The sequence below is a fragment of the Pteronotus mesoamericanus genome, unplaced genomic scaffold (assembly GCF_021234165.1).
Source record: "Pteronotus mesoamericanus isolate MK-2021 breed Mesoamerican mustached bat unplaced genomic scaffold, CSHL_Meso_final contig_173, whole genome shotgun sequence".
Lineage (NCBI taxonomy): Eukaryota > Metazoa > Chordata > Mammalia > Chiroptera > Mormoopidae > Pteronotus > Pteronotus mesoamericanus.
Window position 1 is genome coordinate 12,750,156 of NW_026555072.1, and position 21,709 is coordinate 12,771,864.

Here is a 21,709-nt window from a genome sequence, read left to right on the forward strand (position 1 = left end):
TTTACTGTTGCCCATACTACTGTTTGTTATCCAAACAATATGGTTTATTCTGAGCACCTACCTTCCTTCTGGAAGTCTGGACTTTTGCTGCAGGACAGGCAGAGGGTACCTATGTGACCAGCCTCCAGTAAAACCCCTAAATTGCAGCTCAAAGGGTTACCCTGAGCAGAAACACTACACACATGTTGCTGCATTTTTTAAAATGCTAGCAAGTTTTACTTCATGTTTCTTTCTTTTTTTAAAATTAATCAATTTTTTCAAATACATTTGTCTCCACCCCCTTCCCCCCTTTCTCCCTAAATCCTTCCCCACTTTGGCTTTGTCCATGAGTCCTGGCTATTTGTTCCTCAACTTGCCCCTTCCCTTCCTTTTCCCCCACCCACCCTTCCCTCCTTCCCTCTTGTCTCTATTGGTTTCTTTTTCTTTCAGTGTTGCTGGTCTTACTTACCTTGAATCTTTGTTTTGTTGGTTAGGTTCCACTTATTGATGAGATTATACGGTATTTGTCTTTCACCCCCTGGCTTATTTCGTTTAGCATAATGCTCTCTAGTTCCATCCATGCTGTTGCGAAGTATAGTACTTTTTTTCTTTCTGCTGCGTAGTATTCCATTCTGTAAATGTACCATAATTTTTTGATCCAATCATCTACTGATGGGCATTTAGGCTGCTTTCAACACTTGGCTATTGTAAATTGTGCTGCTATGAACAGATGCTGCATTTTAATAGCTGGGGTGAGAGATGTTCTATGTAACCCCTAGTGGGTGGAAGAGAGCATAAGGATGCTTGCACATGGATCCCTCCAGACCGCACCAATTTCTTTTCCCCTTAGGACCTGGCCCTGTATCTTTACTAGATGGCTGTGATAAATCTTAGCTCCGAGTAGTACTGTATACTGAGTCTCATGAATCTTTTTCCATGAGTCCTTGTAGTGAATCTCTGAATGTGGGTTTTGTACTGAGAACCCTGCTACACCTCTTGACTTTGAACTACCTGCAGACCTAAATTGCCTGATTCCTACTATCCAGCAGGGGTGAGAGCTCAAGGATGACTATGACAGTCCACCCTTTATAAGCATAACTCTATGTCTTCACTCATTTGGGGTGACTAATAATGACACTGAATATTTGATGATGGTGTCTGCCATTCAGTAAAGCAGTGCTTCCCAAACATATTCTGAGACCTTTCATTCCACAAGACTCCCCCTGAATAAAAGGACCCCAATGTCAAGTATTTGGGGGAATTTTCAATATGACAGACTGCCCTGAGTCTTTCTCAGCACCTCATAGCAGGGTTCATAAGTGACGTACTCCCTGAACAAAGATGTAACTTTTCTTTCTGCAACTCTTTCAAATACACAAAATAAATGTAGATAATAGTATAAAAATTACCAATGTAACTCCTACCTATTAGGTAGGAGTATTAGATGGTAGCACTTGCCACACTTGCTCCAGAATAAGCAGCATCTGGCATCAGCAAGCCCTGTACCTCTCGCTAAGTGACCCCAGGCACAGGACTAGCAGCAGCCAGCCTTGGTTCAGAGCTTGGCCTCCCTTGGGCACCTCCAAGCCCAGCACAAGCAGCAGCCATTTGCAGATCACTTTGTAGCTGTGTGACCCCAGACAGAATGCAGGCAGTGGCTGACCATAAATGTGCCAGAAGCAATCAAGGCTCAACTACAACAGGAGAGTGTACACAGTCCATATGGTAGGCGAACACTGAGTACCCACCTTGGGTAATAGGTGAGGCTATGCCATTAGACCTTACCGGATACCCACTTATATTAGGCCACTCTGCTAAGCCAGGGAGACACAAAAGCTCTACCTAATACATAGAAGCAAACACAGGGAGGCCACCAAATGAGGAGACAAAGAAACATGGCCCAAATGAAAGAACAGATCAAAACTCCAGAAAAAGAACTAAGTCAAATGGAGACAAGCAACTGACTAGATGCAAAGTTCAAAACACTGGTTGTAAGAATAATAAGTGAACTTAATGAGAACCTCAACAGCATAAAAAGATCTAGTCAGAAACAAAGGATACACTAACTGAAATAAAAAACAATTTACAGGGAACAAACAGTAGAGTGGATGAAGCCAAGAATCAAGTCAGCAATTTGGAATATAAAGAAGCAATAAAAACAACCAATAAGAACAGCAAGAAGAAAAAAGAACCCCCCCAAAATGAGGAGAGCATAAGGGGCCTCAGGGATGACTTCAAACATACCAACATTTGCATCATGGGGGTGTTGGAAGGAGGAGAGAGAACAAGAAATTGGAAACCTATTTGAAAAAATAATGACAGGAAAGTTCCCTAGCTTGGCAAAGGACATAGACATACAAGCCCAGGAAGTGCAGAGAGTCCCAAAGAAGATGAACCTAAAGAGGCCCACACCAAGTCACATCATAACTAAAATGTCAAAGGTAAAATACACAGAGAATCTTAAAAGCAGCAAGAGAAAAACAGTTACCTACAAGGGAGCTCCCGTAAGACTGTCAGCTGATTTCTCAAAAGAAACTTTTCAGGCTAGAAGGGATTAGCAAGACATATTTAAAGTGATGAAAAGCAAGGACCTACAATGAAGATTACTCTACCCAGCAAAGCTGTCATGTAGAACTGAAGGACAGGTGAAGAGCATCCCAGACAAGAAAAAGCTAAAGAAGTTCATCACCTCCACCTTAAAGAAGGGTCTTGTAGAAAAAGAATAAGAATAAAAGTAAGAAGAAGGAGAAGAAGAAGGAGAAGAAGAAGAAGAAGAAGAAGAAGAAGAAGAAGAAGAAGAAGAAGAAGAAGAAGAAGAAGGAGAAGGAGAAGGAGAAGGAGAAGAAGAAGAAGAAGAAGAAGAAGAAGAAGAAGAAGAAGAAGAAGGAGGAGGAGGAGGAGGAGGAGGAGGAGGAGGAGGAGGAGGAGGAGGAGGAGAAGAAGAAGAAGGAGAAGGAGAAGAAGAAGAACAATAAAATGGCAATAAATACATATTAACAATTTAATCTAAAAAACAAAATAAACAAACAAGCAGAACAGAAATAGAATCATAGATACAGAGAACGTTTTGATGGTTGCCAGATAGGAGGAGGTCAGGGAGATGCATGAAAAAGGTGAAGGGATTAAGAAGTACAAATTGGTAGTTACAGAATAGTCACAGGGATGTAAGTACAGTATAGGGAATAGAGGAGCCAAAGAGCATATATGCATGATCCATGGACATGGACAATGGTGTGGGGATTGCATGAGGGAGTGGTGGGGATGTGTGGAGGGGGACAAAGGGGAAAAATTGGAACAACTATAATAGCACAAACAATAAAATATAATTTTTAAAAAGTATTTCTAATAAATTAAAATTAATCAGTTTTAAAGTAAATAACAAACTATGGTAATTAATTATTACAGAATATGGTGATGTTTGTGAATGTTGTTTCAGTATTTTTTAATATTGTGTCAAAGTGCTTATTAAGAAGGTTTAAATAATTATTTAAGACTCTTCAGCCCTGGCCAGGTGACTCAGTTGGTTGGAGCATCACCCTGTACACCAAAAGGTTGCAGGTTCAGTCCCCAGTTGGGGACCATGTGGGAGGCAACCAATCAATGTTTCTCTCTCACATCGATGTTTCTCTCTCTCTTTCTCTATCTGTCTCTCTCTCCCCCACCCCCTTCCTCTCTCTAAACATATCCTTGGGTGAGGATTTTTAAAAAAGATTCTCCATAAAGGTGTGCAGAGTAAGCTTTCTTTCTAAGCAATTTTATATGACAATCACTTATCATTTTGGGTATCATGGTTTATATTTTTTTGTTTGTAGTACATCTTACAAACTGAACAAGTGAGTGTTCCTCAGGTTCAGCTGACACAAAACCATGGCTACTATCATAGTAGCAATATTGGAAGCATTCTGCATATTTTGAGCAATAAATTAACTGCTAAAGAAAAAGGATATATTAGGGAACAAAAGTAGTCATGGGGAAACTTGTGAAATACCCTCTCTGTTTTCAACAGACCCATATATACAGAGAATAAACTGATGGCTGCCAAATGAAAGAGGGTTGGGGGAGGATGGGAACAAAAAACATCCTCTCATTTCAGCCCTATCCTTTCATGTTTTTCTCATGCAACCCTCTCTTTTATCACCACCCAAGCATCCTTTTTCCTACACAGCCTTCTCCAGCCTCCTTGCTTCCTGTACCTAATCCTGGATTCCCCAGGTATTTGTTCTGTGTCATTGGACAAGTTATTCAGCCTCTCTGAAATATAAGTAAAGCTTTTAACACCACTGTGGCACATGATAATACTTAGCCATTTCTAGAATTATTATTATTTCTATCACTAATGGTAGAATTTCAGGTATTCATCATATACCTGTTTGAGGCTTTCCTATAGCTCTCAAATTAACCATGTGGGCAGATGCCATGTAGGCTGGCCCCTAGTAGAGTTACAAGAATGGGGCAGTGGAAACTATCTGCCCCTTGGGGGTAGGCAATAAGTTCATGAAAAAATAGTTTAGTGACTATAGCCAATTTAAAATATTAATGAAACCAACTAAAGTCTATCTGTATTTTATTATCACAATACAGAGTGAAACAGTGAAAGTAGTAAGCCTTCCCATGGGAGCAGATGCTTCCATTTCCTGGCCTTTGTACAACACTGGGGTTGCCTTTAGGCATAATATTGCCTTTTTTCCAACACAACTTGAATGTATTCTGTGGGAGTCTTATGGTAAATTGAGACCACTTTAAAGTTCAAAAACAAGATCCATATTGATTTGTCAATTTTGGCTAAGCATTAAAGATTTTGATAACTATTAATGGATTACCTTTAAAACAAATAATGCTGAAAATGTTTCTTTGAAAATATCACTTTTCTTTGCAAAGTCCAAGTCTGTGTTCATAAAGTTTTATTGGAACACAGTCACACCCATTTGTTTATATATTGTCTATGGCTACTTTTGCACTACAAAGAGAGAATTTAGTAATTGTGTCAGAGGTTATGTGGCCAGCAAGCCTAAAATATTTACTATATGAACCACTACAGAAAAATTTACTGACCTCCTGATTTAGAGAAAATATATACATGTATTAAATTAATGATGCCATTCTTGAGTTGAAAGAATGCTCATATATGGAATAGAATAAAGTAACATATTTTAAAGTAAAATTAACTATTTGCTTAGAACTTTTTGAACCCTTTTCAAATCTGCCTATTAATTTTAATATTCCTGAGATCAAAAATTCCTGAGGCAAACCATCATGTCTTATAGTCACTGCTGACTGTAGTATCTCTCCATTGGTGATCTGATATGCAGAGATTCCCCATGAATCCAAAAATGTGGAAGTTAAATGTGAGGTAAGGCAGCCTGAGTGTGATAAAGACAGACTAACTTTCTTCCTCATTGAAATGGCTAATTAATTAAATCAGATGTCCACAAAGGTGGTTGGCCAGGAGACATATTTTATATGGCCTGCATAGTATTTTAAAAACACTTTGCATTGAATGCTTTTATATGAGGCCTGCACTTGCTATTTTATCACCATCCTAGTAATTTCTTAGTAAACCCTTGACCCATTTTACACATTGAAATGACCTCCTTGACCTATGTGGGTATTTGAGTTTGTTAGCTTTAAACTAAAAGCAGAACGTTTCCTAATGGAACTACAGTCTACAAATTACTAAAACATTTTCATGAAAAGCATTAATTGTTGTAAATTAGGCTATTATTATAATTTTGTTTGTGAGCCACCAGAAATCCCTATATTTTGCTCTTATTGTCAGCATTAATGTGAGGATTGAGTTAGGGAATAACAATATCTGATCTGCTGCAGAGGATGGGCTTGAGTCTGCAATGAAAGTAGTTTTCACTGGCTTCTTCCCACCCTTTCCCCTTAATCATAGTTCTTCATCATCTGACAACCTTACATTAATTCACCCAAGCAATTCTCATGTCAGATACACTCTAGTTTGTATTTTCTTAAATTTAGATTTCCCAGGTTTCAGATTTGTAGAATATGATTCTCTGATATAAGATTTTCTTTTGAAAGAATAAAAATAAACTTTTAAATCTTTTATACAAGCATTTTATGCATAGCAACCAAACATCAATATGACTTCCTTAAATAAGCTAAGGATGAGATTATTCATTTAAATTGTTGCACTATACTGATGAATGGATAAAGAAGAGTGGTAGAATATATAGACAATGGAATATTACACAACAATAAAAAAGAACCAAATCTTGTCCTTTGCAACAATGTGAAGGTATCTAGGTGGTATTATGCTAAGTGAAATAAGTCAGATAGGGAAAGTCAGATGCCACATGGTTTCACTTATGTGTAGAACCTAAAATAACAGAACAAAGAAAGAACAGACTCATAGAAATGGGGAACAAAGGGATTGTTACCAGAAGAAATTATGGCAATACCTCCCCTCACCACCCCCTACATGCAAATTTGATGGAAAATACAAACACACAAATTCAAGATGTTCAACAAACTCCAGTCACAAGAAAAAAATTAAAACAACACCACGACACATTATAATCAATTTGATTGATAATGATGATAAAGAGAACAGCCAGGGGAAAAATGACATATTAGGTGCAAACAAACAAAAATCAAGGTGAGATTAGACTTCTCATCCAAAACAAAGAAGTGAGAAAACAGTAGAGCCATCTTTTATGAAGTACTGCAAGAAAAATACAAACCTATCATCCCAAACTTCCATACACAGAGAAAACATCTTTAAAAAAATCTTCTAAAAATCAAGGCAAAGCCCGACAGGTGTGGCTGAGTTGGTAGTGGACCAATCCATGAAGTAAAAAGTCGCTGGTTCAATTCCTGGTCAGGGCATATACCTGGGTTGAGGGTTCATTCCCTGGTTGGAGTGCATATGAGAGGCAACTGATTGATGTTTCCCTTGCACATCTATGTTTCTCTCCCTCCCTTCCTGTCTCTTTAAAAATAAATAAATAAAATCTTTTTTAAAACCCAAGGCAAAATAAGGGAAGTTTTAGACATATAAGAGAAGAACAAATTCATCATCAGTGAACATGTAGTATAGTGCAGTACATTTTACTTTTCCTCTAAAGGAAAATACCAGATGGAAATATTGATCAACACAAAGGAGTGAAGAATAATGGAATTGAATTACATGGGTAAATACATAAGATTTTTATAAGTAAAAATCTACTGAAGAATTTTAAGCAGGAGTAATTTAAAAAATAGTATAAAGGTTATAAAATATATAAAAACTAATGAGGGTCAACATGTTATAGGCTGAATGTTTGTGTTGCCACCAAATTCATATTTGAAACGTAATTTCCAGTGTGACAGTATCTGAAGATAAGGATGCTAGGGGAATGATTAGTTCATCAGGGTGGATCTTAATGAATGGAATTAGTGACCTATAAATGAGGTCCTAGAGAGATCCTTCACCCCTTCTGCCATGGAAGACCCATCAAAAGGATGGCTGTCTGCCCTGGCTGGTGTGGCTCAGTGGATTGAGTGCCAGCCTGCAAACCAAAGGGTCGCCAGTTTGATTCCCATTCAGGGCACATGCCTGGGTTGCAGGCTGTGTCCCCAGTCGGGGGTGTGAGAGGCAACCACACACTGATGTTTCTCTCCCTCTTTTCTTCCCTTCCCCTCTAAAAATAAGTAAGTAAGTAAGTAAATAAATAAATAAATAAAAGGATGGCTGTCTATGGACCAGACACCAAATCTGCCTGTACCTTGAACATGGACTTCTCAGCCTTAAGAACTGTGAAAAACACATCTCTTTTGTATACGAGTCACTTAGTTGATGGTGTTCTCTTATAGCAACCTGAAAGGACTAAGACAGAAATTGGTACTAAGAAATGGGGTGTTGCTGTAACAAATACCTAAAAATAAGGAAGTAGCTTTGGAATCGGATGATGAGTAGAGGCTAGAAGACTTTTGAGGTGCATGCTGGAAAAAGCCTATGTTAATGTGAACAGATCATTAAAGGCAACATAAAAACAGTTCAAAGTAGGGAGGAAAAATCAGTCAAGTAGAAAACAGCAAAAATAGTGGGGAAAGTCAATGGAACAAAAAATCCCCCTTACCTTAAAGAGAGCAATAAAATGTATTTTTCTCTAGCCAGTTTGATTAGGGGAAAAAGAAAACAAGAAAAAAGATACAAATTATAAAAATCAACAACAGAAGAGGTGACTATATTCCACTGATATTTAAAGGCTAGCAAGAAAATAGTATGGGCACTTTACAGCGATAATTTAGACAACATAGATAAAACATATTACTTGAAACATACAATTAACCAAACTGATTCAAGAAAAATTAGGTAATCTGAATATCCCTATATCTACTAAAGAGGTTGAATTTGAAGTTAAAAATCCTTCCCACGAAGAAAATCTCAGGCCTAGATGGCTTCACTGGTGACTTCTACAAAATATGTAAGGAATAATACCAATCCTAAACAAACAGTTCCAGAAAAATGAAGAGGGTGAGATGCTTCCCAAATCATTCTATGAAGCCAGTATTACCCTGAAAAAAAGCTAAAGAAAGGAATTCAAGGGAAGGAGACACCAGATATACCCCATAAACATATATGAAAACATATTTTGTAATATTTTGGCAAGCCTAATCTAACAGTATATATATAAGATAATACCACATGATCAAGTGGGATTTGTCTCTGTAATTTGAGGTATTGTTACCACTTGGAAATCAGTCATTGTAATTTATTGTTTTAACAAGCTAAAAAGTAAAAGCCATATGAGCATCTTAATGGATGCAGAAAAAACATTTGACACAATCCAAGTACCTGACACAAAGTATTTTTCACAAAGCCTTAGAATATTAGAAGTAAGAGGGAACTTAAACTGAAAAAGGGTATGTGCAGTCAGTTTCTGTTTTTCTTTCAATGTTGCTGGTTATATTTTCCTTACTTGTTTGTTTTGTCGATTAGGTTCCACTTATAGGTGAGATCATAGGGTATTTGTCTTTCACCCCCTGGCTCATTTCACTTAGCATAATGGGGGTGGGTGGGGCAGGGGAAAGTGGTGGTGGGAAAATGGAGACAAATGTATTTGAACAATAAAAAGAAAATAAAAGAAAAAAAGAAAAAGAGTTTGTACAAAAAACTGAAAGCTAGCATCATACTCAATGGCTTTTCCTGTAACATAAGTAATGAGAATAAAATGTCCACTCTCATCACTTCTAGTCAACAATTTCAGGCCTATAAGGCCTACACTTCATAATAACAAAGTTATTATGATTTAAAAGGCAGAAGTAAAATGGTCTTTATTAACAGATGTCATGACTATTGATACAGAAAATTTGTCAGACTATAAATGAGGCTACTAGAATTAAAAAGTGAGTTTACAAAGGTTACATGATACAAGATCAATATACAAATCAATTATATTTCTATATATTAACAAAGAACATGGAAATTAAGAATATAATACTACTCACAATAGTATCAAACACATTAAATATTTAGGGAAAAATCTAGAGGTAAAAGTTGTGAAAGTCTTATATATCAACAACTACAACATTTTGCCAAGATAAATGAAAGAACACATACCTAAATGGAGAAATAAACATTTCCCATGGGTCAGAAAGCTCAGTATTGTTAAGATGTCAATTACCTCAAAACTGCTTTATATCAATAGATTCCACAGAAACCTAATCAAATCCTAAAAGCCTTTTGTTTTTAGTAGACACTGATGAACTGATTCTAAAATTCCTATGGAAATTCAAAGGACCTACAAGAATCAAAACAACTTTGTAAAAGAAGAAAGGATATGGAGGACTAATAGAGTCTAATTTCAGGCTTATTGTAAATTGTAATTAACATAGCATGGAATTGTTATAACACAGAGAAATCAATGGAACAGAAAAGAATGTTCAGAAATGAACCCCCAGAAATATAGACACCTTACACCTACAAAGTAACAAAGGTACTGAATTCAGTGGAGAAATCTCTTTTCCAAATGAAAATCTGGAACTATTGGATATCCACAGGCAAAAGATAAAAATAAAAACCTTGTCTTGTATCTTACCTCATCTAAAAAATTAAATTTAAATAGATGACAGATCTAACTGTAAAACCTAAGATTATAAAGCTTTTAGCAGAATGGAAAAAATAAAAATAAAACCTTTATGACCTTTGGCTAGGCAAAGTTTCCTTAGCTACAACACAGAAAACAACCCATCAAAGAACAAATTGATAAATTGGACTTCATCAAACATAAAAACTTAGCTCTTTGAAAGACTGTTAAGATGTTAAAAGGCAAGCCATAGATGGAGAGAAAATTGTACAAATCATATACTTCCATCCAGAATACACAAAGAACCCTCAAGCCTCAATGAGAGCCCTGACTGACTTGGCTTAGTTGGTTGAGCATCAGCTCACAAAGCAAAAGGTTCGATTCTTGGTCAGGGTACGTGCCTGGGTGCAGGCCTGTTTGGGGCACATGTGAGAGGCAACTGATCAGTGTTTCACTCTCACATCATTTCTCTCCCTCTCTTTCTCCTTCCTTTTCCCCATCTCTAAATTTTTTTAAAGACTCAATGAGATAAAAAGTGATACAATTTTAAATTGTACAAAAAATTTGAACACTTCACCGAAGGAGAGATATAAATGGCAAATAAGCATGTAAATAGATGCTCAACACTAGTATGAGGAAAATGCAAATTAAATCCACAATGAGCTACAACTACACATCTATTTGAATAGCCCAAATTAAAATGACTAACCAACCATACCATGTGTTGGGGGGTATGTGCCGGAAGTGCAATTCTCATGCACTACTGGAAAGAATATTAAATACTACAACCGCTTTGAAAAAGGTTGGTAGTTTCTTAAAATTTAAACCAACACCTATCAACTTTAGGTGGTGAACACCCAGTACAATGTACATATGATGTATTACAGAATTGCACACTTGAAACCTACATAATTTTATTAACCAATGTCACCCCAATAAATTCAATAAAAATTTAAACAAAACAAAGTTACTTCCAAAAGTCCACAGTGAACAAAACATCGGTTTCAAATAAAGACAGATCAGTAGCATTATGGGTCTATCCTTTGTCCTCAGGCATTAAGATGGCTCAGCATGGCAGTTTTTCTGATTCTTTTAAATTGCTGTTCAATTACAGTTGTCCCATTTTCCCCCATTGCTCGCCCCTGCCCATCCCCCACGCCCCGTCAGCCCCCTCCCTGTTGTCCATGACCATGGGCCCTTTATACATGTTCCTTGACTAGACTCTTCCCCTGCTTTCCCCGTTATCCTCCTCCCTCCTCCCTTCCCCTCTGGTCCCTGTCAGTTTGTTTCTTATTTCCATGTCTCTGGTTCTATTTTGTTCATTTGTTTGTTTTGTCTGCTAGGTTCCACTTATAGGTGAGATTATCTTTAAAACATAAGTGATCTTGATTGCTGAGGGTTTTTTTTCCTTTGGAGCCACCTTAAATTTTATACCCAAGGGGAATGCCTCACTCACCTCACCCATATTTGGGCCAATATTAAAACTGGATAGCTGTGAGCACATATATTAAAGAAAAACCCCAGGTATCATAGGCTCCCACCATTCAATTCCTAGCTAAAATTCACCCAAGAGAAATGAAAGTGTGTGTACACAGACATGAATACGTGAAGTGTTTGTGGCAGCTTGATTTGCAACAGGTTCCAACGGGGAACAACCCAAAAGTTCACCCAAAGGTGGGTGGATAAGCCTACCGTGGGGTGTCCGTTCACTGCAACAGTTCTCTACCACGACAGAGCCTGCAGTGCGTCTTCCCGGCCCATCTTGGGAGGACGCCGCGGGGCGCAGCGAGCCCGCCCTGGCCCAGCGCCCGGAAAGAGTCCGGCAGCGGCGCGTACCGGTCTCCTAGCAACCGGCGCGGGACACAAAGCCCGGACGTCGCCGGTCGCCTTGGGGCCAGCGGCACCATGGCGGACAAGAAGAGGCCGCCCCTGCCTCGGCTGAACAGGGACCGGCTGTTCGGGCCGGAGCCCCTGGAACCGGTGCCCCAGGGCCCGCACTGTAAGCGCTGGTACAGGGACAAGGAGCCGGCACCCCCCAGCTATTTGGCGAAGCACAGGCACAGGCTCCTGAAGTGCCCCACCGCCCTGGACAGCCGGCGCTGGGTATTCGTGAGAGACGGGGCGGGCGATTTCAGCGCGGGCCGCCCGAGCGCGGATACTGCGACCGTTCGGGGCCGTCGGGAGGGCTTTCTCCCCACGATTGCTCATCGAGTTCCCCGGCCTCCCCCGAGAAATACTCAAGGAAAGCTGCCCAAGGGGGCGGAACTGCTCTCCAGGCTCTCGGCAGCCCAGCGAGCACGGAAAGCTTACGTAGAGCAGATCGAAGCCAGCCTGAGCCAACATCCGTTGGCTCCCTACCCGGAGCTGAAGGACAGTCTGCCTGCAGACCTCCTAGCCAAGCTGCTGGAGCTGCTCGACCCTGAAGGGGAGCTGGAGGCCGCCTGGGCTGAACGTGAGGGCACGAGGCTCAGAAAGAAGTCCCCCAGAAAGCTTGGTCGACAATGTCCTAGAAAGCTTGATGGAGAATGTCCTGACGAAGTCACTCTGGGACCTCCTGAGCAAGACAACCAGGAACCTCCTGGCCAAGTCAACCCGGAACCTCCTGAGCAAGACAACCAGGAATCTCCTAGCCAAGTCACCTCGGGACCTCCGGAGCAAGACAACCCGAGAGCTCCCAGGGAGTCATTCTTGTCATATTTAAACAGGTTAATTTGCGAGGAAAGGAAAAAAAAAAGATGTCAAGCAGAAAGGGTTTCCCCAAAGGTCCTGTGATGTACAAAAATGAACGGAGAGAAGTTAATGAATTCTGCTGATGGACTAATACTTTTGGAGATATGGGCATTATTGAAGAGTTCATCATGAAACTGTTTGAAATTGACTACAAGTGAACACCCACCCATAGTACAGGCAAAATAAAGAAAGTAACTGAGATCCCTTTGGAGCTAAACTACACCAAACAGCTAGATGACATTGAGACAAGACAGTTCTCCCTAGGGGAATGGAACTGGGAGAGGAAACTCAGGAAACCACCTGATCCGAATAAACCCAAGCAGGTGAAGATAAGGTATGGAGCATGGTATCTGAACCCCAAAACCTGGAAAAAGCTAGTAAATGATGAACCTTTGATTGACCCCAAGGTCTTACAAGAAGAGGAATATTGGCGCTATGGAAGACATCTTGAACTGGACATTATTGATGATCTTTATGGACCAATCACCTTTAAAGACTTCATTATAAGCAAGGGCTACGAGATGCCAGGTGTGCTTCAGAAGTTGTTCTTCAGGAAGAAATGGACTTATGATTCTGTTAAGACTCCTATACACTGAGTAATCAAACTCCTCTCAAAAATACCTGATGATCCATGGGGAGATTATTAGACCATTTTCTATTCACTACTTACTTCACTGTTTTCTCTCTGTCATTTTAGCATCAGTCAGAATTCTTGAATGTCTCACAGTGTATGTACAACTTTGATTTCACAGCATCTGTAAATTTAACCCCTAATGCTAATAAAAATTTCTAAATGAACTTCTGCTTGGGTTCATCAATATTTTATGTATTTTACCAACTATGAAATCAATATTCACATATAGTCTTCTCACATTTTTATAATATTGTAAATATTACACTCTTATACCAATTATTTGTAAAAAAAAAAAAAAAACCATACAAACAAGCAAAATATAACCAGAGACATGGAAATAAAGAACAAACTGAAAGTAACCAGAGGGGAGAGGGGAGGGGGATAATGAAGGGAAAAAGGGGGAAGGGTCATCAAGGAACATGTATAGAGGACCCATATACAGAGCCAAAAGGGGGAAGGATTGAGGGTGGGAGGTGAGGGTGGGTGGGGCAGGTGAAAGTGGTAGCAGGAAAATGGAGAAAACTGTACTTAACAAAAAAATGCAAAATAAAATAAAAATGAAACCTCCTCTGCAACCAGTGCTGGACATTAAATAAATAAAAATAAAACCATAAATATAAGATTTACTTAAAAAGGTCTTGTTATGTCAGCTACAACATGGGATGAATCTCAAAGTAATTGTACAGAATAAAAAAAATTTAGTCTCACTCAATAATGAAATTGTTATCTCCTTGGTTAGGATTGCACCAAGGCCTGAAACCAAATTGAAAACTATTTATCAAAATTATAGGAGATATTTTAGTTCTTTTGTGTTATCATACCTACCAATTAAATATGTTTAAAAATTTTCACTTATTCATAAAAATTCATTTTGAAAGTGTGTTTCCATATCAAGTAATATGGGTCCAGAACAGCATGGAGCTTCAAGTCCCAAAAGTCTAGTATACAAAATAGATGTGTGAGTAAAACTACCCAGCAACCTCAAATAACCTCACGTACCTCACAAGTGCAATTAATCTTTGCATTTCATGAGTATCAATTTATTTTATTTATTTTTTATTAAGTATGTTTTATTGATTATGCTATTACAGTTGTCCCATTTTTTCTATTTGCCCTGCTCTGTCCAGTACCCGCATTCCCTCCAGCATTCCTCCCACCCCTTAGTTCATATCTATGGGTTGTACATATGAGTTCTTTGGCTTCTCCATTTCCTATACTATTCTTCACCTCCCCCTGTCTATTTTGTACCTACCAATTATGCTTCTTTCATGTGCCTTTCCCCCCATGGTACTGCCTCCCCCTCCCAGCTGATAACACTCTATGTTATCTCCATTCCTGTGATTCTATTCCCGTTCTAGTTGTTTGGTTAGTTTGTTTTTGTTTTTGTTGTTTTTTTAAGGTTCAGTTATTGATAGTTGTAAGTTTGTTGTCATTTTACGGTTCATAGTTTGATCTTCTTCTTTTCTTAGATAAGTCCATTTAACATTTCATATAATAAGGGCTTGGTGATGATGAGCTCTTTTAACTTTACCTTTTCTGGGAAGCACTCTATCTACCCTTCAATTCTCAATGATAGCTTTGCTGGGTAGAGTAATCTTCGATGTAGGTCCTTATTTTTCATCTCTTTGGGTACTTCTTGCCAGTCCCTTCTTACCTGTAAGGTTTCTTTTGAGAAATCAACTAACAGTCTTATGGGAACTCCTTTGTAGGTAACTCTCTGCTTTCCTCCTGCTGCTTTTAAGATTCTCTCTTTATCTTTTACGTTTGGGATTTTAATCATGATGTATCTTGGTGTGGTCCTCTTTGAGTCCAACTTGTTTGGAACTCTTTGAGGTTCCTAGACTTGTATGTCTATTTCCTTCACCAAATTGGGGAAGTTTTCTTCCATTATTTTTTCAAATAAGTTTTCAATTTTTTTACTATTCCTCTTCTCCTTCCGGTACCCACCCCTATGATTCAGATGTTTGTAGGTTTAAAGTTATCCCAGAAGTTCCTAAGCCTCTCCTCATTTTTTTGTCTGTTTTGAATTCTTGTTTCTTTCTTTTTTTAAATCATGTGTATTCTATTACAGTTGTCTCAATTTTCCCCCTTTGCCCTCCTCCACCCACCCCCCTCCCCCCTCCCCCACAGTCAATTCCCACTCTGTTTTCTATTTCCATGGGTCATTCATACATGTTCTTTGTTTAGCTCCTTCTCCTTCTTTCCACCATTGTCCTCTTTCCCCATCCCCTCTGGTCACTTTCAGACTGCTCCATGTTTCCTTGCCTGTAGTTTATTTTGTTTCTTAGTTTATTTTGTTGAATAGATTCCACTTATAGGTGAGGTCATATGGTATTTGTCTTTCACCAACTGGCTTATTTCTCTTAGCATAATATTCTCCAGTTCCATCCATGTTGTTGCAAAAGGTAGGAGATTCTTTCTTTCTTTCTTTCTTTCTTTCTTTCTTTCTTTCTTTCTTTCTTTCTTTCTTTCTTTCTTTCTTTCTTTCTTCCTTCCTTCCTTCCTTCCTTCCTTCCTTCCTTCCTTCCTTCCTTTCTTTCTTTCTTTCTTTCTTTCTTTCTTTCTTTCTTTCTTTCTTTCTTTCTTTCTTTCTTTGTTTTAGATGCAGACTGGTTCTATTTATTTACTTTTTTAAATGTCAAGATCCATTATAAAATATTAAAAAATTTAAATCCATTATAAAGTCTCAGCAATTAAAATAACATGACACCAGCAGCGAAATAATCAAGTAGATCAATGAAATAAAATGAGCATTCTAGAAACAAATGTGTATATATATATATCTGTCTAACAGTGTAACATATGATTAAATTGATATTTCAAATCAATGGGGAAAATAAGGCTTATTCAACAAATAAATTGCATAGACCACAATTACTTGAAATAAAACCAATATAGAGCCCTATTTTACACATTATATAAGAAATATTCAGGTGAGTTAAAAATCAATATGTTAAAATCTAAGGAGTTTTCTGAGAAAATTGAAAATAATATTATTCTGAAATAACATATTCAAACCCAGAAGCTACAAAGTAAAATATTGACAATATGACTATATTAAACATTTAAGACTATATAGTAATATACCTATAAAAAAAGTTAAAGGACAAGTAATAGAATAGGAAAGTATTTGCAGCACATCTGAAACAGAGTTAATAGGGTTTGTTTTTAGGGAAAAAATTCTACAAACCTTTAATCAAAAAATGGCTAAAGAATACCAAAAAGTCGTTTAAAGCTTTTTAAAAATAATAGAAATAGGCAAGAAATCTACAAAAACAGGTTTAGTTTCAACAAATAATAAAGGAACAATTAAAATATAGAATTGTCACAATCAGATTAATAAGTATTAAAAAATATTGGTAATATCAAGTCTTGGTGACCGTGAAAGGAATTGGGTATTCATAGGCTCTTTTTCTTTATCTTCTTAAAGCAGTCCCTTTAGCATATTTTGCAGCGCTGGTTTGATGGAGATGTATTCTTTTACCTTTATTTTATCAGGGAACCTCCTTATTTCACCTTCTATTATAATTGAGAGCCTTGCTGGGTAGAGCAGTCTTGGTTGCAGGCCTTTGCTTTCCAATACTTGGAATATTTCTTGCCATTCTCTTCTGGCTTGTAATGTTTCTGTTGAGAAGTCAGCTGCTCACTTATGGTGTAGACCCTACTCTTCTCAGGAGTATCCAACTGGCTGTTTCACTATCCTTCTGGCGCTGCCAGCCATGGGCATCCCACCCACCTTCTTGAGTGTGTGCCACACTCCTTACTAGTTAGGTTGTGCTAAAGCTAATTCTTCTGTCTGTCCAAGGTTATAAGGCTCCTCTCTCAGTATTGTTCAGTTGCTTGTTCCGGGTGATTTCTCCACAATTTAGTTGTAATTCCAAGTTGGTCCTGGGAAGAGGTCAGTGTGACTTTCACTCACTCCTCCGCCATTTTGGTTCTTCTGAATTCTTGTTTCTTCTGAATTCTTGTTTCTTCTTTCTATTCCAGTTGAAAATTTATTTCTTCTTTTTGTTCCAAATCATTGATTTGAATCCTGGCTTCCTTCTCTTCACTGTTAGTTCCCTGTGTATTTTTCATTATTTCATTTTGTATAGCCTTCACTTCTTACTTTATTTTGTAGCCGTACTGAATCATTTCTTTGAGCATGCAGATCACCAGTGTTTTGAACTCTGCATCTATAGGTTAGCTATCTCCATGTCACTTAGTTCTTTTTCTGGAGTTTTGTTCTGTTCTTTTGTTTGGGCCATGTTTCTTTGTCTCCTCAGTTTGGCTGCCTCCCTGTGTTTCTGTGTATTAGGTAGAGTTGCTTTGACTCCCTGTTGGCAGACCTACTGTGTTGTAAGGGGTGGAGCCTTAGGTATTCCCCAGGGTGGTGCAACTGGCTTTGCCACTTTGTGGCTCTATATGTGGAGGAGTGGTCAGAGAGGGAACAATGCTTCTTGCTTGGCTCTTGCCCTGTTTCCAGTCATTTCCCGTAAGTGACTGGTGCCCTTCTAGCCGCTGCCCTTGCGCTGCTTCTCCGAGGGGGTGGGTTTGCAATGTTCTAGGGCCCTGTGGGCCCTTTAAACAGACTCTCCAGAGTGACTGGCAGTTTATTCTGTCCCCTCAGCACCCACTGGTTTTATAGTTAGAGTTTATGAAACCGTATTTTCCTGGCACTGGAACTCTGGGCTAAGCAGTCTGGCGTGGGGCTGGGAATGCTGGCTCCCGAGTTGTCCCTCCCAGTTTTTATCCACTACACATGAATGTGGTACTGCCCATTCCTCTGGCCACCACCCTCTCACTATGCCACACCAGTCCTCCCCACCCCTCCTACCCATCTATATGAATGTTTCTTCTTTAAATTGTTGGTTGTCAGACTTCCATACAGTTCACTTTTCTGGCAGTTCTAATTGTTTTTTGTTTTTAGGTTGGTTGTTATCGTTCTTATGATTGTGCGAGGAGGTGAAGTGAGTCTATCTATGCCTCCATCTTGGCCATAAGTCTCATGAATATCAACTTAAAATTAACTCATACATTTAAAAGAAGAGATCAAGCATTTTCTTTATATGTCAAAACTAGTAGGTAAAACTGTCTGGGACAGGATAATTTATAGCTACAAAGATTTTTAGCACAGACCTGAAGTGCACTTCTATTTCCAGTAACAAAGGAATGTATCTGTAAATAGAATCTATATATATATATTTCACCCTCATAAGAAGGGAACACGAGCCTTTTCATTGTATCATCCACAAATACTCTTACTGCAATCAACTTCTCCCCTTTCACTCAATTTCCTTTTTTTCATTGAGGTTTCTGAGTGTCTGAATTATTGTTTTGCTTCCTGTGACTACTCGCTTTAAATTTCTTGATAATTTAATTGTTTACAGAAACCATTCAAATCCTGGTATCAGCTATTTGAGCTCATTGCCTCTATTAGCCTTATCCTCAAATCACTGATCTCTGCAGTCAGCTTCTATACTTTGTTATTAGCAATATACACCAACTCAAATCTCAGTTTCAATTATGATGGCTTTTTGACCCCTGCTTTTTACATTGTTTATCACCCCTTTTAGTATTACCAAATCTCTAATTCTTCAATTCCACCATGATTTCCAATCCAATGAGTCTTACCACCCTTTCAGCATTAATCATGCCTTATGTTTTCAGTTCCTTACTTTCCCATCTTAGATTCCATTGTCCACCATCACTTCTTGGAGGATACTTTTAATTCTGGTGCCTTCCTCTCTCACTCTTGTGTTCTTCTGATAAAACCCTGGTTAAATATTTCTCTCTCTCTCTTTTTTTTTTTACCAGTGCCCAAACAGTTAAATATAGCTAGAGAAAACCACATACCACACTGACTGGTTAAATATATTGCACAAATCTTGCCCTGGCCAGTGTGGCTAAGTTTCTTGCAGCATCATCCCATAGACCAGAAGATCATAGGTTTGGTTCCTGGTCAGGGTACATGCCTAGGTTGCAGGTTTTGTCCCTGGTCGATGTGCATCTGAGGTACAACTGATTGGTATTTGTCTCTCACATTGATGTTTCTCACCCTCTCTCTGTCCCTCTCTTCCCCCTCTCTAAAAATCAATAAGCATGTCCCTGGGTGAAGATAAGAATAATACATTAATAAACAATAAATAAATATATGGCATAAACCTTAAATGAGCCTCCATACTATCTGAAAGTTCTACACCATTCCCCTCTTCAATATATTTTCCCACTTTCCAAAATGACCATTTTATTTCTTTCATCAATTATCCTACATGTTGTCTCTGTCCCTCTTTCTCAGAGCATTGTTTCAACTCACTGATAAAATAAAAATAGAAGAGAAGCTCCTTTCTTCCCATCACCAAATCTACCAGGCCAACTATATCTGTACTAATATTTCCTGTTCTTTCTGAAACAAAGGATGAACTCTTTATTCTACCAAAGCAAAACCTTTCATCTATGTATTGGATGTCCACATTTTGCCTCATCAAATTTTTTTTTCTGTATTTGCCTCCTTATTTTTCTTTTTTTGATATAATTACTATCATTAAAAAACAAGTAACAAATAAAAGAAGCTCTTATAACTCACATCATCTGAAATAACCAAACAAAACAAAAATTCTCTTTAGATAACTTTTCTCTCCACCTACCACTCTATGTTTCCTGTTCCATTTTATAGAAAACTTACCAGAAATTTTTTTTATAAGTCCATGTGTTCACTTCATCTCCCATGTTCTCTTGAATTCATACCAATCAGGATTTAGTCCTGTGATCCCAGTGAAACTGTCTTGTCAAGGTCACCTATAAGGCAAAAATAGCAAAAATCCAACTAACATTTTCATCTTATTCAAGACCATTGAACCTCATAAGTAACTCACTCCCTTTTGAAATACTTTCTTAAAAATATATTTTGTGCTTCTAACACCACAGTTCTTGTCACTCTGCTCTTTCTCAGTTCTCTTTTGAAATTCTTCTGTTTCTGACCTCAGGGTTGGATTCACCCAGAAATCAGTCTTGGAACTCACTCCTTAGGAAATTCAATTATCATGATTTTGTTTATTATATGTATATTTTGACCCCCAAATTTGTGTCTTCACTGGTGAACTCTAGACTGCTACAATTGCCCGTATGACACCTCTACTAACGTATGTAATAGGAATTTAAAATAAAGCATGATGGCAAGAACACTCATTATTTTCTACCTCTAAATTTGTTCTTCTTGCCCTGTTCCCCATCTTGGTAAATGCCATCACTAACCACCAGGTTGCTCAGACCAACTTGGACTTCTCTAATTCTATTCTGAACTTAGGTATAACTTCACTATGTATTCCCAAGGTGAGTACTCCTCACCATCTCCACCTTCACTGTTCTTCTCCAAGCCCCCATCATATCTTGACTGACAAGAACAGGAGTCTTCCAAATGTTATTGTTTTCATCCTATAAAATTATTTTTTTTTAATTTTAAAATTATTTTTAATTGAATTTTTGGGGTGATATTGGTTAATAAAATTATATAGATTTCAGCTGTGCAATTCTATAATGCATCATCTGTATATTGTGTGTTCACCACCCCAAGTCCTCTTCCAACACCTTTATTCCCCCCATACCCCCTTCTACCTCCCCCCACCTCTCATAATGAACATACGATTGTCTGTGTGTATAAGGATTTTTTTTCTTAGTCCCTTCCCCTTTTTCACTCAGTCCTACAACTTCCCTCTCCTATGACAGCTGACACTCTGTTCTGTATCTATGAGTGTGTTTCTATTTTGTTAGTTTATTTTGTTCATTAGATTTTAAATACAAGTGAAATCATATGGTACTTGTCTTTATCTAACTGGCTTTTTTCACTTAGCACAATTCTCTCCAGGTTCATTCATCTGTCCCAAAGGGTAAGATTCTCTTCTTTTTTATGGCTAAGTAGTATTCCATTGCTTTTTAAAAAAATTGAATTTATTGGGGTGACATTGGTTCATAAGACCACACAGGTTTCAAGTGTACACCTCAATAAAAGATCTGCATGCTGCATCATGCCCCCATCCCTTAAAGCAAACTCTCTTTCCATCTCCATTTCATCCCCCCTTTGCCCACCTCCACCTATCCCACCCCCCTTTCCCTCTGGCCATCACTACACTGTTGTCTGTGTTTATGTGTTTCATATATATGTGTACTTTTTTTTTGCTTAATCCCTTTACCTTCTTACATCCAGCCCCCCAAAACTCTTCCTCTCTGATAGCTGTCAGTCTCTTCCATGTACCCATGCCTCTGTTTATATTTTGCTCATCAGTCTATTTTGTTTATTAGATTCCACATATAAGTGAGATCATATAGTGTTTGTCTTTCTCTGACTGGCTTATTTCAC

General features: G+C 38.2%; 1 protein-coding gene across 1 annotated transcript; it reads left to right on the forward strand.

Moving 5' to 3' along the window:
* Positions 1-11,915: 11,915 nt before the first annotated feature.
* Positions 11,916-13,336, forward strand: LOC129065062 (putative protein FAM47D). The gene is made up of 2 exons (XM_054566334.1): positions 11,916-12,715; positions 12,913-13,336. Exons 1-2 carry the CDS (start codon positions 11,916-11,918, stop codon positions 13,334-13,336), a joined length of 1,224 nt encoding a protein of 407 aa, XP_054422309.1.
* The last annotated feature ends 8,373 nt before the right edge of the window (positions 13,337-21,709 follow it).

Excerpts from the sequence above, each read along its gene's own strand:
- LOC129065062 (XM_054566334.1), top strand. The coding sequence starts at position 11,916 with ATGGCGGACAAGAAGAGGCCGCCCCTGCCTCGGCTGAACAGGGACCGG. Across the intron at positions 12,716-12,912 it reads TTCTTGTCATATTTAAACAG|TACAGGCAAAATAAAGAAAG; the intron begins GTTAATTTGCGA and ends ACCCACCCATAG.